This window comes from Erythrolamprus reginae, chromosome 2, assembly GCF_031021105.1.
Source record: "Erythrolamprus reginae isolate rEryReg1 chromosome 2, rEryReg1.hap1, whole genome shotgun sequence".
Taxonomy (NCBI): Eukaryota; Metazoa; Chordata; class Lepidosauria; order Squamata; family Dipsadidae; genus Erythrolamprus; species Erythrolamprus reginae.
The window spans coordinates 69,830,429-69,853,013 of NC_091951.1; the positions used below are offsets into that span (position 1 = coordinate 69,830,429).

Sequence of the window (22,585 nt, forward strand, 5' to 3'; positions counted from 1 at the left end):
TTCCCCCATCCGGGCAGTAGCCCGCCTCTGGCTGTAGAGCACTATGAAGTAGTATAGTGCTATTGCTATTTTATTGTCTTGAGGGTATAGATTTGGGACCTGTAACAAAATTTTGGAATCTATTCAGCAGGTTTGCCTCATTTTAGACTGGATGTGGGATTATGAGGGAGCAATCTTGCTGTAGTAGCTAAGGCATCATGCTAGAAACTGGGAGACTCTGAGTTCTGCTTTGGGAATGAACCAGTTGGTAACCTGGACCAGTCATTTTTTCTCAGCCCTAGAAAGGAAGCACTTGTGAAGTCTTGCAAGAAAATTACAGGGCTTTATTCAGTCAGTTACCAACAGACAGTCATGGGCTTCTACAGGCACAGTCAGGTATGCAGAAAAAGTTTGGTCAGAACTGGTAGAATTTTTTTTTCCTTTTTCCCCCCGTCTGAGCTCTGGGTCTCTTTTTCCTATCACATACAGTTTATATAGTAGATAATGTATATTTTTGTGTGGCTGTGTGTAATATGTATGTACACATATGGCATATATACGTAGAATTAAATAGCATATTTTGGATGTTCAGTAATAATAAATAGATAGGGAAATTGTATCTCTTTGAGGCAAAGAGAGGCCAGGCACCCTAACCCTAACCCAAACCCTTGACGTGTGTGACATCAAGTTGGCTACCCTTGAGCCAGTCACATGACCTTTAAGCCACCTCCAGTCACATGACCATCAAGCCACTCCCATCTGGTCACATGGCCAGGAAGTCATACTGCTAACAATCAAAACTGACTTGGAAACACCAAAAATAATGATAAGGGGACCATTAAGTTCAAAGACTGGATGTATATTTATTGTTGGTGATTGGCAGAAAAGCTTGGTTGAATTTTCCTGTCTTTGAGCACAAAACATGTTGAGTTAGGAAAAGGAAGAAAGTTCATTTGTTGCTCTGTCTCAGGCCACAAAATGATTTGTGCCAGCAGTAATTTATAGTGCTTTTCTCCTTCTCCCACTTCCAAGTTACTTCCCAGGCTCTTGCCATCAGCCACAAAAGAGATTAAGAAAGAGAGAAATAAAGGCAGAAGGTTGAATAAATCCCATTTCTGTGCTGTATTGCTGATATACATCTGAGAGATAGAACAAGATTTCAGGTATCAGGTAGGATCAGATATTAATTAGAGATGGAAAACCTGTCTCTGCTGAATATATTTTATAAAGAGTTCATCAAGTTCCAATTGGAGTCAAACGTAACAAGTTAAGGCTTATTGGATGACATCAATTATAAGCATTAAAAATATTCCAAGAATGGTATATTCCCGCTTTGTTTAGAATCAAGGGAACTTGTCCAATATTATACGATTCTTTATATCAAATATTGACAGGCTTTCTTGAAAGTCTTTCTTTAAAAAATAGGAAGAAAATTTATAATCTGAATTTGATGAATCAGCTTGAAAGTCTTCATGGCATAAAATTCTCTCCACATCCATTTTGGTGAGTCATCTGGAATTGGCTATAGAAATAATTCATAGATGGCATTGTACGATATAAAATTATGTTTATACTCAACACAGGAGTATGAAGACCCACTCCGCATGTCCGATCCCACCGCAACATCAACCGGACCATGTTTCCCCAAATTTATAAATCAGTGAAACAGGAGAAACTGAATCAATATTTTTTCTGTTAGCTCCTGAGTCCATGACACTTCAATATTTTCTTTGGATCAATGGCATTTTACAGTGGGAAATTGTACTTGATTGCAAAAATGGGAAAACACTGTAAGAAAGAATCTTGAAGAACTCTTTTTATTTTTATTTATTTAGATCTCACCTTTATTATTTTTTATAAATAACTGAAGGTAACAAACATTTCCAACACTCCTTCCTCCTCCCATTTTCCCCACAACAACAACAAGCCTGTGAGGTGAGTTGGCTGAGAGAGAATGACAGGTCCATGATTACCCAGCTATTTTTAATGGCTAAAGGGGGACTTGAACTCACAGACTCTTGGTTTTAGCCTGGTGCCTTAGCCTCTAGGCCAGTGGTTCTCAATATTTCTAATGCTGTGATCCCTTAATACAGTTCCTCATCCTGTTGTGATCCCTAACCATAAATCTAGCGCCAATTCACCCAACAGAGCTTTAATCTGATTGGCAGGAAGGACACCTCCACTGTATACAAGATGGCGCCGACAAAGGCTGCCTCGGTGAAATGCTCTCAAACAGTTTTTTCATTTTCTACTATTCCCTGCAATTCTCAACGGATTTCCTACTCAAGAGACCATCTGCTAAGAATTAAAGAACATTTCTTTAAGGAGCAGCTATCTGCAACTTCAACCCCACCTGTCTTTACAAACACGGAGGAGATTTTAGCACAGGAGGAAGCCATTTCCCGGCAACCATGGATCACCAAAAACATACGCAGCCGGCAGAGACGAAGAGGTAAAAGGGCGGGAATTTTAAATAGACTAAGGAACAAGGGAATTAAAAAACAACCGCTCCCTTCTATCTTTCTTACCAATTTACGTTCACTTGCCAACAAGATGAATGAAATACTGCTCTTAAATAGATGCTATTCTGATTTTCACAACGCATCTGCCCTATGCTTTACTGAAACCTGGCTAAACGAGGAAATTGATGATAACAGTATGCATTTACCGGGCTTTCAAATGTTTCGGGGTGATCGGAATGCAGAATTATCAGGGGGGAAAAAGGGAGGAGGCTTATGTATATATATCAACAACAGCTGGTCTCAAGACATCACCATTATACAAAAATTCTGTGATGAAAACTTGGAGTCTTTAATTATTAATTGCAAACCCTTTTATTCTCCTCGTGAGATCCATTCCTTCTTAATTTCTACAATTTACATCCCTCCCCAAGCATCTGTACAAAAGGCACTAAAAACCCTAGCTGATCAGATTATGGAGGCTGAAGCCAAATACCCTGATTCACTGGCCATTATTTTGGGAGATTTTAACAAGGCAAACTTAAGAGATGAGCTACCAAAATACTTTCAACATGTAAATTGTCCCACCAGAGGCAATAATATCTTAGACCATTGTTACACAGCTGTAAAAAATGCATACAGGGCTTTACCAAGAGCAGCTGTGGGCCATTCTGATCATTGCATGATTCACCTTGTACCTGCTTACAAACAAAGATTTAAAGCCACAAAACCAATAATTAAATCAGTGAGGACTTGGACTGAGGAAGCAAAGTTAAAGCTACAGGCTTGCTTTGACTGCACAGACTGGAATATTTTTAAAGACACCTTTGCAGATCTAGATGAACTAACAGATATTGTAACATCATATGTCAGCTTCTGTGAAGACCTATGTGTACCAACCAGGAACTTGAAAATATACAGTAACAATAAACCTTGGTTCACAGCCAAACTGAAGCAGTTACGTCATTCCAAAGAGGAAGCCTACAGAAAAGGTGATAGAATGCTGTACAATCAGACCAGAAATATATTAACAAGGAAGATCAGAGCAGCAAAAAGGAACTACTCTGAAAAACTAAAGAATCAATTCTCAACAAATGAACCAGCAAACATGTGGAAAACTCTCAAAAACATCACCTGTTACAGCAAACCACCTTCCCAAGCTGAAGGAGATCAGCAATTGGCAGATGACCTGAATGTGTTCTACTGCAGGTTTGAAAAGAAACCTCAACCACTTATGTGCACAACCTCCATCCCAGACACACCAACAACAGCTAAATCTTCTACAATTGAACCCATCCCATTGTGTTTACAACCCCTAGTGATCACAGAAAAGGAAGTGAAAGATCTATTTCTCAGACAGAAGCCTGGAAAAGCACCAGGCCCAGACAAGATAACTCCTTCTTGCTTAAAAGTCTGTGCTGACCAATTGGCCCCCATCTTCACCCAAATCTTCAACAAATCACTAGAGTTGTGCTATGTTCCTTCCTGCTTCAAACGCTCGACTATCATCCCAGTGCCAAAGAAGCCCTCCATCAAGGAACTGAATGACTACAGACCAGTTGCTCTAACATCTGTAGTTATGAAAACCTTTGAAAGGCTAGTGATGTTCCATTTGAAAGCCATCACTGATCCACTGTTAGACCCCCTGCAATTTGCATACCGAGCAAATAGATCAACAGATGATGCTGTTAATATGGCTCTACACTACATCCTTCAACATCTTGAATCTCCAATGACCTACGCCAGGGTCCTCTTTGTGGACTTCAGTTCAGCATTCAATACCATCGTACCGGACATTCTCTTAACCAAACTAAATCAGCTAGCGGTACCTGAACACACTTGTAAGTGGATCACAAGCTTCCTAACAGACAGGAAGCAGCAGGTGAAGCTATGAAAAATCACGTCACATATATGTACAATTAGCACAGGTGCCCCCCAAGGCTGTGTACGCTCACCACTTCTCTTCTCTCTATACACTAATGACTGCATCTCATACGATCCATCTGTTAAACTACTGAAGTTTGCAGATGATACAACAGTGATCGGACTCATTCGAGACAATGATGAATCTGCATACAGACAGGAAGTTGAACAACTATCCTTGTGGTGTGACCAGAACAATCTAGAACTGAACACACTCAAAACCGTAGAAATGGTGGTAGACTTTAAGAGAAACCCTTCCACCCTTCCACCTCTCACAATACTAGACAACACAGTATCAACAGTAGAGACCTTCAAATTTCTAGGTTCTATCATATCTCAAGACCTAAAATGGTCACCTAACATCAAAAACATCATCAAAAAAGCACAACAAAGAATGTTCTTTCTGCGCCAGCTCAGGAAGCTCAAACTGCCCAAGGAGCTGCTGATTCAGTTCTATAGAGAAATCATTAAGTCTGTCATCTGCACCTCTATAACTGTCTGGTTTGGTGCTGCAACCCAACAGGACCAACACAGACTTCAGAGGATAATCAGAATTGCAGAAAAAACAATTGCTGCCAATCTGCCTTCCATTGAGGACCTGTATACTGCACGAGTCAAAAAGAGGGCGGGTAAAATATTTACTGACCCCTCACATCCTGGACACAAATTGTTTCAACTCCTACCCTCAAAACGTCGCTACAGAGCACTGCACACCAAGACAACTAGACACAAGAACAGTTTTTTCCCGAACGCCATTACTCTACTAAACAAATAATTCCCTCAACACTGTCAGACTTTCTACTAAATCTGCACTTCTATTCTACTAGTTTTTCTCATCATTCCTATCACCCATTTCCTCCCATGTTGACTGTATGACTATAACTTGTTGCGTATATCCTAAGATTTTTATTAATATTGCTTCTTCATTGCTTATTTGACCCCTATGACAATCATTAAGTGTTGTACCACATGATTCTTGACAAATGTATATTTTATATTATGTACGTTGAGAGCATATGCACCAAGACAAATTCCTTGTGTGTCCAATCACACTTGGCCAATAAAATTCTATTCTATTCTATTCTATTCTAAATGCCTGATTGGTCAAATTGTAAAAAATATGTTGTTGTTGTTGCTGTTGCTGTTGCTGTTGTTGTTGTTGTTATTATTATTATTATTATTATTATTATTATTATTATTATTATTTATTAGATTTGTATGCCACCCCTCTTCGAGCCGGCTCACAACAATAATGAAACAATGTACAACAAATCTAATATTTAAAAGTAGTTAAAAATCCCTTATTTAAAAAGCAAAACATACACACAAACATACCATGCATAAACTATATAGGCCCGGGGGAGATGTTCCAATGTGCCAGAATAGAAGCTTTAGTTCCTAACACCATAAGAAATTTGACTTTTTCCATGGCCTTTGGTGACCCCTGTGAAATGGTTGTTCAACCACTAAAGCAGTCCTGACTCCAGATTGAGAATCACTGCTCTAGGGCAAACTGGCTCTTTCACTAAGGATGGTTTTATTTAGTTTTTCCACTCAATTTTTACCTATTTTATTAGACTTTCTAAAAAATATATAAATAGTACATAATCTAATTTTTTAATGAATTTTTTCATGGATAGAACTGCTAAATGTAGAACCTGAATAACTTTGAATCCTTTATACTGTTACATACATAAATGCATAACTATAGAAATTTGATTAATAAATGCTGTAAACTATGTTTTAGTTGCCCTAAGCATTATAGTTATAGTTATAGTTTATAGTTTATTAGATTTGTGTGCCGTCCCTCTCCGAAGATTGCATTGTATGAATGTATTTATTTTCAGTTGATGAATTCTCCTCCTTGTTTTAATTACTTTTAAAATTATTTTCGTTGTGTTTCTAGGTGGTTCACTTTTTAGAAATGCAGAAAAAGCAGTTGTTTAATTGAGAGAAAAGTTAAGAGTAGCAGAGAATGAAATTTTGCCTGGAGATGATAATTGAAAATCAAAAGAATATGGCCTTGATTAGAATCAGTTTCTGCTTCTTCATCTTTCTACTGGGGAAGGCAAAACAATCCCTATTGAGTGGCAGGTCTTACAATTGCTGCCTTTTAGGGATTGTTCCTTTCTGCCTGTCCTCATTTTTCATTTCTTTCCTGGGTGTTTGGACACATGGATGATCCTTTGTTCTTTTTGGTTGTTCCCTAGAAATTAAATATCTAAAAAGTTTACATCTCTTGGCACCTGGATCAAAGTTTGTTAAGCTGAGATGTTTCATTACTCGTCCAAGTAACTTCATCAGTCAAAATTAAAAAAAAAGGTTAGGCAGAAAGTCAAAAACTGCAGGAGTTTTACGATAGGCACAGGCCAGGGGGAATTCTGAGATGAAAATGTTCCCTCACATCTCTACAAAAGGTTATTGTTCAAGGAAGGCTTATTGTTCTCCTACTTTTCTGGCCAGATTAAAAGAGTTAGTTGTGACTAATATCTAATTTAACCACTACTTCATTAGCCAATGCACAGTGCAGAATTCAGAGAGAAAAACTACTCTAACTGTAATGAATGAGCACTGCCGTTTTCAAAAGTGTTCAAATATTCAATTGATCTTCATATCCTGGCCAGTTTCTCAATCTTCCTTTACAAAATCATATGATGAGGTCAATATGCACTTATATATCATTGTTTTTCCTATTCTAAACATTCATCAAACCCAATTCTCAGAACAACTCTGGTGCAAGTAAAGCAGTAGTGGGTTTCTCTTATGTTTACTACCAGTTCAGGGATGGGCATGTGCATGCAGAATCTTTGCATGCATACACTTCTGTGCAGAGCATTTTTGATGACATCTGGATGGGTGGGCGGAGCCTCCCACCACTGTCATTACTGGTTGGCCGAACCAATGTGAACCAGTAGCAACCCATCACTGAAGTAAAAAAAAATAGTTCTTGCATGCCCATTAGGTTTATTGAATCTACATTCTGGATTGCCTGCATAATCAAATGCCTGGTAGTCAATAAAACAAAGATAAATTGCTCTATGTTCTTTTTCTCACTTCATTTTCCACCTTACAGTAGCTATCTAAAGATGTATCCTTTTACCATTTTTTAAACCTTCCTGTTTGTTTGCATTTTCCTGTCCACATAAGGGTTATCTTTCCTTGTGAGTTCTTAAACTACACTTTACTTGTGTGTGGAATAAAGCAAAATGTTTTAATAATTTTAACACTTTATTCTATTTCCTTTATTTGTTATGAGTACATTCTAAACTTTTTTAATCACTAGAGAACATCCCTTGTTGACAAATCACCATTGAAAACAGTTGTTGACCATATCTTCTCCTGCAGCTTAAAGTATTTCACATGTTCATTATATTTTATTATTTGACAGCTAATCTATTTGCCTGTGATATCACTCCATCTAGTAGAGTCATTTCCTGAATATATTTTCTCTCTACTGTCTTATATATACTTCTATGTAAAGATTCATAATAGTTTTCTCCTTGAATTTCTTTAGTAATTCTTTAGTAATCTTAGATTAAATGTGAATTTTCCCTTGATTGCCTCTGTTTGTTGACAATTGTATCTAAGGTATTGTTCCTTGTCTTTTGTTATGCAATGTTGTAAATATACATTCCGTTCTCATACATTGTTATTGTTGGCCAAGGCTTTTATCCCTTGTCTTGCGTTGACTGCTGTGATCATTTGTTCTGAATCTTGGAACTTAGATCTCTTTGAAATAAAGGAGACAATTTTTTTCCAAAACTGTTTTCAATAAACCTATTATCTTTTGCATAAATTAATCTTGTCCTTACACAAATAGGCTTTGATTCGTGATCACAACTGGGGCCAGAATTTCAGTTGCTAAGTGATACAGTCAACAGGTGAATCATCAAGGAAGAGGACTCAATTTTATGACCATGATTGCAGGGGTTGTTAATTAAGTGAATCTCATGATTGGCTTCCCAGCTGCCTTTCCAATTGACTTTGCTTGTTGGAAGCCATCTGGGAAGTTTGCAAATTGCAATAATGTGAACACAAGATACTGCAACCATCATAAATGAAAGCTGATTGCCAAGCACCCAAATTGTGATCATGTGACTATAGTGTTGGTGCAATGTTCATAGCTTCAAAGATGGATTATAAGTCACTTTTGCTATGGCCATCATAACCTTGATAACCTTGTCATTAAACATATGGTTGTAAGTCAAGGACTACCTGTATTGATCTTACAATCTCACTAGATAGCTTCCAGGCCATTTTTTCCCAGAACACTTAATTATTTTATGCTTGACATCACAAATTCATATGATATTCCAGAGTTTGCCTCTAAAGTGTTCTATTTAACTACATTACACTCCTTAGAATCTCCTTAGACATTTAGAACCAAATAGGTTTTTTTCCTCAATAAATTTCTTCTCCTAGATCTCTCTCCCCCCCCCCCCCCCCTCTCTCTCTCTCTCTCAAATTTAGAGACTGGTCATCTGGCTCAAAGACTGATTCCCCTTATGCCTTCAGTTTCTTACCTATCCTTACTTCTTCACTTTTCATTTATAAGCCATGGTAGTGCAGTGATAAGAATGCAGTACTGCAGGCAACTTATACTGACTACCAGCTGCTTGCAATTTGGCAGTCCAAATTCACCAGGCTCAAGGTTGACTCATCCTTCCCAGATGGTTAAAATCAGGACCCAGATGGTTGAGGATAATATGCTGACTCTGTAAACCACTTAAAGATGGCTGTAAAGAATTGTAAAGCAGTATGTAAGTCTAAGTGCTATTGCTATTGCTATCTTATCAGGTAGGATAAGACGGTTCTGTCATTAGAATTGGGGTGATCTATAGGCCTCCAGGGCAATCTGAGGAATATGACAACAAGATGGTGGATGAAATTACCCAAATGGCAGTAAAGGGAGATATTGTGGTTATGGGTGATTTCAACATGCCTGATGTTGACTGGAATATCCCCAGTGCCCTTACATGCAAAAGTAAGAATATAGTAGAGGCCTTTACAGGAGCAGCTCTGGCACAGCTGGTTAAGACACCAACTAGAGGGGAGAATCTTCTAGATTTAGTTTTTACGAATGGGAATTGGGTTTCAGATGTCAAGGTGGGAGAAAATTTAGGTTGCAGTGACCATCTATGTTTGTGGTTTGATGTAAAAACTCATTGTGAGCAATCCTATAATGCAACCAAAGTATTGGATTTCAGAAAAACAAATTTTAATGCAATGGGGGAATATTTAGATAATGAATTAAAGGGGAGGGATAAAATGGCAGGAGCGAGCACCCAGTGGACTGTATTTAAAAAGGCCATCTTAAAAGCCACTGGACTGTATGTAAGACAAATAACTAAAGGTAAAAGGAAGAAGAAACCGCTATGGTTTAGCAATGATGTAAGGACTATAGTCAATGAAAAAAAGGCTGCCTATAGGAGGTATAAAGAGTCTGGAAGTATAGCTGATAGGGAGGTGTATAAAATGAGACAGAAGGAGGCGAAACAGATAATATATGCTGCTAAAGCCTCAAAAGAGGAAGAAATTGCCAAATCTCTAAAGAAGGGGGATAAAACCTTCTTCAGATATATTAGTGATAAGAAGAAGAAAAACTGCGGCATCACGAAGCTTAGTACCGGGAAAAATACATGCATTAATGGGAATAAGGAGATCGCTGACCATTTCAATAGCTACTTCTGTTCAGTTTTCTCAAAAGACACCTTACAAAATAATACTATAGAGGGATATAGCATTGCCTCCAACTGTACGGATTCAGCTCCAGTGATCTTAGAAGCCGATGTCTTAGAAGAACTTGAACGATTAAAGATAAATAAGGCAATGGGTCCAGATGGCATCCACCCCAGAGTTCTTAAAGAACTCAGATCTGTCATTGCTACCCCCCTGACTGATTTGTTTAACCAATCCTTGTTAACAGGAGATGTTCCTGAGGATTGGAGAATGGCAAGTGTTGTGCCTATCCACAAGAAGGGCAGTAGAGAAGAAGCTGGTAACTACAGGCCAGTTAGCTTGACATCAGTTGTCATTAAAATGATGGAGACTCTACTGAAAAAGAGGATAAATCAGCACCTAAAAAACAATAAATTATTGGACCCAAATCAGCATGGCTTTACTGAAGGCAAATCATGTCAGACTAATCTCATTGATTTCTTTGACTATGTCACAAAGGTGTTGGATGAAGGTGGTGCCGTGGATATTGCCTACCTGGACTTCAGCAAAGCCTTTGATACGGTTCCACATAAAGAGCTGATAGACAAATTAGTGACGATTGGACTTAATCCCTGGATAGTTCAATGGATTTGCAGCTGGCTGAAGCATAGACACCAGAGGGTTGTTGTGAATGGCGAATATTCTGAGCAGAGTCAGGTTACAAGCGGTGTGCCACAAGGGTCTGTTCTGGGTCCTATTCTTTTTAATATGTTTGTGAGTGACATAGGGGAAGGTCTGGTAGGGAAGGTTTGCCTATTTGCCGATGACTCTAAAGTGTGCAATAGGGTTGATATTCCTGGAGGCGTCGGCAATATGGTAAATGATTTAGCTTTACTAGATAAATGGTCAAAGCAATGGAAACTGCAGTTTAATGTTTCCAAATGTAAAATAATGCACTTGGGGAAAAGGAATCCTCAATCTGACTATTGTATTGGCAGTTCTGTGTTAGCAAATACTTCAAAAGAAAAGGATTTAGGCGTAGTGATTTCTGACAGTCTCAAAATGGGTGAACAGTGCAGTCAGGCAGTAGGGAAAGCAAGTAGGATGCTTGGCTGCATAGCTAGAGGTATAACAAGCAGGAAGAGGGAGATTATGATCCCGCTATATAGAATGCTGGTGAGACCACATTTGGAATACTGTGTTCAGTTCTGGAGACCTCACCTACAAAAAGATATTGACAAAATTGAACGGGTCCAAAGACGGGCTACAAGAATGGTGGAAGGTCTTAAGTATAAAACGTATCAGGAAAGACTTAATGAACTCAATCTGTATAGTCTGGAGGACAGAAGGAAAAGGGGGGACATGATCGAAACATTTAAATATATTAAAGGGTTAAATAAGGTCCAGGAGGGAAGTGTTTTTAATAGGAAAGTGAACACAAGAACAAGGGGACACAATCTGAGGTTAGTTGGGGGAAAGATCAAAAGCAACATGAGAAAATATTATTTTACTGAAAGAGTAGTAGATCCTTGGAACAAACTTCCAGCAGACGTGGTAGATAAATCCACAGTAACTGAATTTAAACATGCCTGGGATAAACATATATCCATCCTAAGATAAAATACAGAAAATAGTATAAGGGCAGACTAGATGGACCATGGGGTCTTTTTCTGCCGTCAGACTTCTATGTTTCTATGTTTCTAGGATGAGCTATCAAAAGTTTATGTTGCCACTATTATATCTCTTTAAATTATTTAAATTATTGGGAAAGCTCCATTAAAAGAATAATTATTTTTTAGAATATCTCTCATTGGATGAAAGATGCAGGAATGTAGGGGAGAAGAGAAAGAAAGATTTGTAAAAATAGACTTTCTACCTCAGATATCATAGCATTTAGAATTTTAGATTTTTACAATGCTTCACAGTGCTTTACATCCCTCTCTAAGGGGTATACAGAGAGTCAGCATATTGCCCCCAACAATATGGGTCCTCATTTTACCTACCTTGGAAGGATGGAAGGATGAGTCAACTTTGGGCCTACTGAGATTCGATCTGCCGAACTGGCTGGCAGCAGATGATCAGCAGAAGTAGCTTGCAGTACTGCACTCTAACCACTGCACCACCAAGGCTCTTAGGTCTTCTCAGAGGTCTCTTAGGATCCTGTTTCACGTATCTGGACAATCAAAATATCTTCTTTACAACATTATAACATTTTGTGGCCATGATTTACATCTATTATGTACACATAGTAAATAATTTTGATTAAAACATTCATTTTTAAAAAAATTCTACTGAATATTTACCATTTGTTTGATATTTATTACGTCAAAATCTAGAGATTTCATTTTGTTTTACCAATACATTCTCCCAATTCCATGCCACTGAAAATTATGTCCTTATAATCATTGAATATTGTATCTTATAGATGCTATATGATAAATTGTTTCTTAAAATAAAACTAGGAATTTTTTGGGGGGTGGGTGGGTGTTTGTGTCAAATACCATATTTGATAAATTCGATGTAAAATTCCACAAATGCATGTATTTGGAAACTGTGAGTTCTAAGCTGATTTGTACATACAATTGATAGTTTACAAGTGGTATGCATAGGTTGCATTTCATTATTGGACCCTTTTCTGCCAAAAACTCTTCAAAAAGGTTCAATTGGAATTAAATGTACTGTATCACTTTAAACATTTACTTACTGGTATAAGGCTCAAATGTCCATTCGCATTCTCTTGTTTCGTTAAAGGTTTTCAATCGATACTGGGGAGAAACACATCTTGTCATCAAATGTTAATTCTAGAATTCTTACTCTGAGAAAGGGAATATCTATATCTATCTATCTATCTATCTATCTATCTATCTATCTACCTACCTACCTACCTACCTACCTACCTACCTACCTAATCTATCTATCTATCTACCTACCTATCTATCTATCTTTCTTTCTTTCTATCTATCTATCTATCTATCTATCTATCTATCTATCTATCTCTATCTCTATCTCTATCTCTATCTCTATCTATCTATCTATCTATCTATCTATCTATCTATCTATCTATCTATCTATCTATCTATCTATCTAGCCAGCCAGCCAGCCAGCCAGCCAGCCAGCCAGCCAGCCAGTCAGCCATCCTTCTATCTGTCTGTCTGTCTGTCTGTCTGTCTGTCCGTCCGTCCGGCCGGCCGGCCGGCCAGCCAGCCAGCCAGCCAGCCAGCCAGCCTTCTATCTATCTATCTATCTATCTATCTATCTATCTATCTATCTATCTATCTATCTATCTATCTATCTATCTATCTATCTATCTATCTATCTATCTGAATCACCCTATCTACCATCATCAATGTGGTAGTAACCAAAAGTTACTGAGGTCATTAAAGCATTTTATTTACCTCTATGGGGATTTAGGAGTTAGTCCAACTTCTGAAAAAAAACTTACCTTTTTTAATCTCACTTGTGCAAGGCTATTGATTTTCCCCACCTCGCATGGTTCACACCCTGGTAACCTATCCCAAAGCACTTACTCTGTAGAAGGTCTGTGGCTTCAGCTCCTGAATGAGGAGCTCGCCTGCAGCTCTGTTGCCATAGCAACATTTGGAATTGACAAAACTGAGCAGTGCACTCCTGGCCATGTCATCTGTCATTCTAGGGAACCTGGGAATTAACGAAACAGCAAGCACACTTTCAATTTTAAACCATATATGCATCTACTCTGTGGCATCTCCAGTAAAACAGACAAAATTGAAGCTCTGCTGCAAGAGAACAAGAATCATTTATGAAGAACCACATTGGCTGGTTGTTTTGGCCATGTTTCATTAATAAATAACATGCTTTTTTAAACTTTAGGAATAACATGATTTGGACATGGTGGTTCAACATTGGCTGGCCCAATCAAGACTTCATTGTGAAAGCATTGCACCCCAGAATTTCTAATCCTGAGTATATCCATTGGATTTCAGTACAAGTGGCAACTCAAGAGCTTCATTGGAGAATGTGATGTATGACACAACTTGGGAGGAGGGGAGGAAACAGGATCATAGTTGGGATGTAAATTACACAGGGCAGAGCGGACAATGTGCTGACATGTTGCTCCTAATAACTAACTCGATTTCTTTTGAAACTTGGCTCGAGGCTCATGAATTATTTAGGGCATCTATTGGAACTCTGACAACAAGTAATCCTCAATGTATGACCACAATTGAGTCAAAAATTTATGTTGCTAAGTGAGGGATTTGTTAAGTGAGTTTTGCCCCATTTCATCACTTTTCTTGCCCCAATTATCCTTACAATTGTTAAATGAATAACATGGTGTTTAAATGAATTCGACTTGTCCAAGGGTTGCAAAAGATGATCATACAACCCTGGGATACTGCAACCATAAATGTGGGTCAATTGCCAAGCATCCGCATTTTGATCATCTGACCATGGGGATGCTATAACAGTGATAAGGGTAAAAAAATGGTCATAAGTCACTTTTTTCAATGCTGTTGTAATTTTGAATGGTCACTAAATTAACGGTTTTAATTTGAGGATTACCTGCACATAAAATATAGATGGAAAGGACAAATGGTTTTCAGTTTCTTTGAATCTTTGTTATTTTCTGGACCAGTGATGGCGAACCTTTTTTTCCTTGGATGCCGAAAGAGCGTGCATGTGCATTATCATGCATGCATGAGTGCCCACGCCTATAATTCAATGCCCGGGGAGGGCAAAAACAGCTTCCACACATACACACACCCTTGAAGGCTCTCTGGAAGCCGGAAACAGCCTGTTTCCCAATTTCTGGTGGGCCTAGTAGGTTCTTGTTTTGCCCTCCCCAGACTTTCCTGGAGCTGGGAGAGGGTAAACACGCCCTCCCCCATCCCCTGGAGGCTCTCTGGAGGCCAAAAACACCTTCCCAGAGCCTTTGTGCAAGCCAAAAATCAGATGGCACACACATGAACTTTGGAGCTGAGCTAGGGAACGTCTAGCGTGCCAGCATATGTGGCTCCATGTGCCATCTGTGGCATCTGTGCCATAGGTTTGCTATCACTGTTCTAGAATGGCATGTGAAAGAAATGTATGTTGAAACAAACTGCTATCTGCTAAGAGCCATAAGGTATAGTGGTTAGAATGCAGTACTGCAGGCTACCTCTGCTGATTACCAACTGCCAGCAGTTTGCCAATTCAATTTATTTATTTATTTATTAGTTGGACTTGTATGCCGCCCCTCTCCGGAGACTCGGGGCGGCTCACAACAAGTAAAAACAGTCACAACAATCCATCCAATTAATTAAAATATTTAACGATTTAAGAAAACCCCATGTAATAGCAAACACACACACAAGCATACCATGTATAATTAACATGCCCAGGGGAGATGTTTAGTTTCCCCATGCCTGACGCCGCCCCGAGTCTTCGGAGAGGGGCGGCATACAAATCCAAGTAATAAATAAATAATAAAAATAAATAAAGGTGGGTCTTAAGGAGTTTTCGGAAGGCAGGAAGAGTAGGGGCAGTTCTAATCTCCGGGGGGAGTTGGTTCCAGAGAGCCGGCGCCGCCACAGAGAAGGCTCTTCCCCTGGGACCCGCCAACCGGCATTGTTTAGTTGACGGGACCCGGAGAAGGCCCACTCTGTGGGACCTAATCGGTCGCTGGGATTCGTGCGGCAGGAGGCGGTCTCGGAGATATTCTGGTCCGATGCCATGAAGGGCTTTAAAGGTCATAACCAACACTTTGAATTTTGACCGGAAATTGATCGGCAGCCAATGCAGACTGCGGAGTGATGGTGAAACATAGGCGTACCTAGGTAAGCCCATGACTGCTCTCGCAGCTGCATTCTGCACGATCTGAAGTTTCCGAACACTTTTCAAAGGTAGCCCCATGTAGAGAGCATTACAGTAGTCGAACCTCGAGGTGATGAGGGCATGAGTGACTGTGAGCAATGAGTCCCGGTCCAGATAGGGCCGCAACTGGTGCACCAGGCGAACCTGGGCAAACGCCCCCCTCGCCACAGCTGAGAGATGGTTTTCTAATGTGAGCTGTGGATCGAGGAGGACGCCCAAGTTGCGGACCCTCTCTGAGGGGGTCAATAATTCCCCCCCCAGGGTAATGGACGGACAGATGGAATTGTCTTTGGGAGGCAAAACCCACAGCCACTCCGTCTTATCCGGGTTGAGTTTGAATCTGTTGACACCCATCCAGGCCCCAACAGCCTCCAGGCACCGGCACATCACTTCCACCGCTTCGTTGACTGGGCATGGGGTGGAGATGTAAAGCTGGGTATTCTCATTGTCTCAAGGTTAACTCAGCCTTCCGCCCTTCCAAGGTTGGTAAAATGAGGACCCAGATTGTTGGGGGCAATATGTTGACTCTACCTCTTAGAGAAGGATATAAAGCACTGTGAAGCCGTATGTAAGTCTGCATGCTATTGATATCAGCACTTGCTAGACTCCAGTGAGGCCAAAACTTTTAACTTGGTCCAATCTTCTATCATCTTGCTTGGAGATGACAGCTCCTTGAATGTGCAGGTTTAATTTAGCATTTGCTAAGTGGAGCAAGGAAGCAACTCAGCAAACTACTAGAACCAGAGCAAGGACGTTTTCAAAAAGGAAAAAAAAACAATCAAAAATGACTTACCTACACTCCATCAACACAGGTTTGCTCCTCTCTTCACTAAGTTTTTGCATCATCTCTGGAGGCGGAAACAACTTTTTCCTGCCTAGGCGGAAAGGTTCAAGGAAGAATGAATAATGATGAATGGATACATACAGGGATGGCAACAAGATGATGCTAGAGAAAACCACTCATAGCACTGATGGCATAGTCAATCAGATACCCTTTCTGTGCTTGTGTGGCATCTCTACATATGATTTATGATGTTTGAGGTATTCTTACCCACTGCTGCTGTGAATGTGTCTATACATGCTCTGAATCATATTTATTATCTATTTAGTCATTTGTTTGTTCCACTTGCACACCTCTCATATGTATGGTCAAATCACTCAATTAAAATAGCAACAGGAAACGGTAAGCAAAATGCAAATAAAAAAGCAAAATGCAGTGGTACTTACAAATGCCTCTACTGACGAAGTTTTTGAGATACGAACCCGGTGATTTAAGATTTTTTTGCCTCTACTTCCAAACCATTTTCACCTTATGAAGCCGAGCCCGAATGCGTGTGCTCTCTTACTGCCACAGGGATTTCCCTTCTTGTGACTGTCACGCTGTCGAGATTCCCCACCTCTAGATGGCCAATGCTGACTGTTGCTGGCCAAAGCGCCTGGGATTTCCTATTTGCTCGTGGCAGCAGCCTGGAGGCAAGGAATCCTGGCTGTGGCAAGGACCAGCATTTTGGCCTCAGACAAAGCTCCCTGGCTCTCATGCCTGGCACCCACTTTCTCCAGGGGAGTTCCTTCAAGGTGCCCAAAGCAATGGGCTTTAATTCCTCCCACCTTCCATCCCCGTGGACCCTTCCGGACACCTCCCTGCCAATCGCCAAGGAAGAAGAAGAGAGCGGAAAAGTTGTGGGGGACGGCAGAAGGGCCCACATGAGGAACTAGAAGGATGCCCATGGGGCAGGGTGGGGAGAGCCAGGCAGAGGAGGAGGAGGGCACAAGGCAAGGTTGATCCCGAATGCCAGGCCGCAAAGCAAGCGTCGGAGTTGCTGCGGTCTTTTGGGGAGTGCTCCATCAAGGAGGTCACCAAGTTTTGGATACTGAAGGCTTCGGCGCACAAAAGCCAAGGATGGGTGCTCCTTTCTCTACATGGGGCTACCTTTGAAAAGTGTTCGGAAACTTCAGATCGTGCAGAATGCAGCTGCGAGAGCAGTCATGGGCTTACCCAGGTATGCCCATGTTTCACCATCACTCCGCAGTCTGCATTGGCTGCCGATCAGTTTCCGGTCACAATTCAAAGTGTTGGTTATGACCTTTAAAGCCCTTCATGGCACTGGACCAGAATATCTCCGAGACCGCCTTCTGCCGCACGAATCCCAGCGACCGATTAGGTCCCACAGAGTGGGCCTCCTCCGGGTCCCGTCAACTAAACAATGCCGGTTGGCGGGCCCCAGGGGGAGAGCCTTCTCTGTGGCGGCACCGGCCCTCTGGAACCAACTCCCCCCGGAGATCAGAACTGCCCCTACTCTTCCTGCCTTCCGTAAACTCCTTAAAACCCACCTTTGCCGTCGGGCATGGGGAAATTAAACATCTCCCCCTGGGCACGTTGAAGTTATATATGGTATGCCTGTATGTGTGTATGTTAGTATTGGGGATTTTCTTAAACTTATAATATTTTAATTAATTGGATTGTATTGGATTGTTTTTCACTTGTTGTGAGCCGCCCCGAGTCTTCGGAGAGGGGCGGCATACAAATCCAAATAATAAATAAATAAATAATAATAAGAGGGACTCAGACCGAATGACCCTCCGTTTGGGTTTTTGCCAGCCCATAGTGAGAAACCGGGGCTATGGCAGGAAATGTGCCGCCGACACACTCTGGCTTCCCAAGACTGCAGTCTGAAATCCCTTTTGCCTTGGCGGGTTTTTTGCCTGTCACCATGAGATTCCCCTAATGGCAAGCAAGACTCGATATCCTGACTAACGAAGAGCTTGTTCGCCCATCTTCCCAGTCCTGAAATCACCTTGCAAGGAAAGGAGGCAACAACGTCCCTGTGGGTGAAGATGGAAGGAGAAAGTCCCTTCTGGACAGGAAGTGCTAGACAATGCCCAGGGGCGGAATGCCAAGGTGGCTTGTGTCCCAGCAGGAAAAGTTTCCTCTGGATTTGTTTTCATAACTCCTGGGATCGCTTCTTCTTCTTAGCAACTTTTTTCTTTTCTTTCACTTGGTTAAAAATGCCACCCTTCATTTATTTCTCCTTTCCTCTCTCTCTCTCTGTCTCTCCGAGCATCTGGGCTTTTTGAGTGAGTGAGGCTGTGTTTGTTTTCTTTCTTAGAGCTTGGGAAGGAGAGGATGGAGCAATGAGAGACCCCTGGCTTGCCTGCTTTCCCCCCCACACACACTCACAAACACACACACCTTTCTTCCTCCTCCTGTCCCGTCAACTCCTGCTCCATGCTGTATAATCATCAGATCAAAGTTTGAGGGGTGTTTATTTTCTTTTTCGGAGCTTGGGAAGGGCAACGGGAGACCCCTTCTTCCATCCCCCACAACTTTTCCACTCTCTTCTTCTTTCTCAGTGGGGTCTGGGAAGGGTCCGAAGGGGATGGAAAGTAGGAGGAATTAAAGCCCACTGCTTTGGGCACCTTGAAGGGACTCCCCCTTTGCCTGCCGCCACCACAAAATTTCAAGGAGGGTGGAAGCCCTGCCGGCTGACAAGCCACCAGGCAGCTTCCCACATGTTACAATCCACCCATGAGGCTCTTTCCAGGCAGCCTCCACTGTCTTCTCCCCCCCACCAGCCTCTTCCACCCACCCCTGAACAAGGATCAGAATGCCAGCGGTAATAAGGCAAAAGGGGTGAGTTTGGGGATGGGTTTGCACGCATTATTCACTTTTACATTGGTTTCTATGGGACAAATTTCCTCTACTTAAAAACTTTTCTACTTATGAACCTGGTTATGTAAAGCCATTGAAGTCAAATTAAACTCATAAAACATAATCAGCAGGAGGGTATTTGCAGCTTGAATCTAGACCTTCAGTATAACTTTGTTATATATTCTGTTATATGGCATTTGCCAACTAGGTGCCTGAGTAAGATTTATATGGTAGATAGCTCTGTGCTATTAATCTATAGAGTCATATGAGAACAGATGTATTTTTGAGTAGTATGTTTTCTCCTCTTTTTATTAAAAAAAACCATAAATTTATGTGTACTAAAAATAATGTTAGTATTCCTTCTGAGAACGAATGAGAATGTCTATGGAGATTCTCAATCATCCAGGTCATGGTTGTCTCAAAAATGATTTTTTTTCAAGTGGCAACTGGACTTTCTGTTTATGGGAATATAAATCCTTCCATTCCTTGCTTTTCAGTCAGAGATGAAGAAGCTTCTTGGATGAGAAGTGAAACTACTTCAAAGAAAAACCAGAAAGTCCAGTTGCCTCTTTTTAAAAAGAGTACCTTTGGGAATTAATTAGAATATGTTTTCATGGAATAGTACAACATATGGATAGGATAATATTTTATGTTATTTTTATATTTTGCTTTTAACCTAACAAAACTACAAAAAAAAATCTACATAAAAATATATAGATATTGTTTTAATGTAAAACTGAGCAAAGACTTATTTATGCGTTACAAGATAGACAATGATGCCACAGGTAAAAGGTTTTGGTTATTATTTAAAACACATTTACTGGTTTATTTTTCTATTTCCATTCTATTAATTTCAGCTGCACAGCACTCTTTCAGGTCACAGGGATTGAAAAATATGACTTATGATTCACTAGTCTTCCTTTAATCCACCAGTGATGTCATATTATAAACAAATATAGTAGCTACACTTAAGATAAGAGTACAGTGATCCCCCGTTTATTGCGTCCCCAACCATTGCGAATAGGGTACTTCGCTATTTTTCAACCCGGAAGTCAAAAATACCATCTACGCATGCGTGCCGGGCACGCATGCGTAGATGGCAGCGGCTTCCCTGGGTCTTCCCCCTCTTGCTGGCGTCAGCGAGGAGTTTCCCCACCGCCCACGCAAACTCCTCGCTGCCGCCCGCCCTTCGCCCGCCCACGCCGTTCATTCTCGCCGCACGGGGCTGTCCACGCTGTCTCCCAGCGCTTTCCAGCTGAGTCGGGGAGCGAGTTCGCTCCCGGACTCAGCACGAAAGCGCCGAGAGACAGCGCCCCCCGGACCCCCAACCCGGGTTTGGGGGGTGGTAGGAAGCTCCCATTGTTGGCGGAGACCTTTTAAAACACTCGCGCGGCTTCCAGGACTCGGTTTGGAAGCCGCGCGAGTGTTTTAAAAGGTCTCCGCCAACAATGGGAGCTTCCTAGCACCCCCCCCGAGCCCCCAACCCGGGTTTGGGGGGTGGTAGGAAGCTCCCATTGTTGGCGGAGACCTTTTAAAACACTCACGCGGCTTCCAGGACTCGGTTTGGAAGCCGCGCGAGTGTTTTAAAAGGTCTCCGCCAACAATGGGAGCTTCCTACCACCCCCCAAACCCGGGTTGGGGGCTCGGGGGGGGGTGCTAGCGAGCCTCCCATGTCGGCGGGGATGTTTTAAAACACCCGCGCGACTTTCCAATGAGTCCCGAAGACAACGCGTTTGTCTTCGGGACTCATTGGAAAGTCGCGCGGGTGTTTTAAAACATCCCCGCCGACATGGGAGGCTCGCTAGCACACCCCCGAACCCCCAACCCGGGTTTGGGGGTGTGCTAGCGAGCCCCTCATGTCGGCGGGGATGTTTTAAAACACCCGCGCGACTTTCCAATGAGTCCCGAAGACAACGCGTTTGTCTTCGGGACTCATTGGAAAGTCGCGCGGGTGTTTTAAAACATCCCCGCCGACATGGGAGGCTCGCTAGCACACCCCCGAACCCCCAACCCGGGTTTGGGGGTGTGCTAGCGAGCCCCTCATGTCGGCGGGGATGTTTTAAAACACCCGCGCGACTTTCCAATGAGTCCCGAAGACAACGCGTTTGTCTTCGGGACTCATTGGAAAGTCGCGCGGGTGTTTTAAAACATCCCCGCCGACATGGGAGGCTCGCTAGCACACCCCCGAACCCCCAACCCGGGTTTGGGGGTGTGCTAGCGAGCCCCTCATGTCGGCGGGGATGTTTTAAAACACCCGCGCGACTTTCCAATGAGTCCCGAAGACAACGCGTTTGTCTTCGGGACTCATTGGAAAGTCGCGCGGGTGTTTTAAAACATCCCCGCCGACATGGGAGGCTCGCTAGCACACCCCCGAACCCCCAACCCGGGTTTGGGGGTGTGCTAGCGAGCCCCTCATGTCGGCGGGGATGTTTTAAAACACCCGCGCGACTTTCCAATGAGTCCCGAAGACAACGCGTTTGTCTTCGGGACTCATTGGAAAGTCGCGCGGGTGTTTTAAAACATCCCCGCCGACATGGGAGGCTCGCTAGCACACCCCCGAACCCCCAACCCGGGTTTGGGGGTGTGCTAGCGAGCCCCTCATGTCGGCGGGGATGTTTTAAAACACCCGCGCGACTTTCCAATGAGTCCCGAAGACAACGCGTTTGTCTTCGGGACTCATTGGAAAGTCGCGCGGGTGTTTTAAAACATCCCCGCCGCCATGGGAGGCTCGCTAGCACACCCCCGAACCCCCAACCCGGGTTTGGGGGTGTGCTAGCGAGCCCCTCATGTCGGCGGGGATGTTTTAAAACACCCGCGCGACTTTCCAATGAGTCCCGAAGACAACGCGTTTGTCTTCGGGACTCATTGGAAAGTCGCGCGGGTGTTTTAAAACATCCCCGCCGACATGGGAGGCTCGCTAGCACACCCCCGAACCCCCAACCCGGGTTTGGGGGTGTGCTAGCGAGCCCCTCATGTCGGCGGGGATGTTTTAAAACACCCGCGCCGCCCCCAATCTTAGGCTCCTCGCTAGCGCTGCGGAAGTAAAAACACCCTCTGCACATGCGCAGAGGGTGTTTTTACTTCCGCA

General features: G+C 42.3%; 1 protein-coding gene across 2 annotated transcripts in view; it reads right to left on the reverse strand.

The window, feature by feature from the left end:
* LOC139158440 (protein SSUH2 homolog) overlaps nt 1-22,585 on the reverse strand; it is a 59,281-nt gene that overhangs the window by 27,631 nt on the left and 9,065 nt on the right. The window contains exons 3-5 of one of the 2 annotated variants that reach the window (XM_070735748.1): nt 16,642-16,723; nt 13,547-13,676; nt 12,724-12,784 (exon numbers count right to left, since the gene is read on the reverse strand). In XM_070735748.1, the coding sequence (XP_070591849.1) occupies nt 12,724-12,784; nt 13,547-13,676; nt 16,642-16,723 (273 nt within the window). The remainder of the gene's footprint in view (nt 1-12,723; nt 12,785-13,546; nt 13,677-16,641; nt 16,724-22,585) is intronic. The other variant, XM_070735750.1, reaches the window with a different exon arrangement.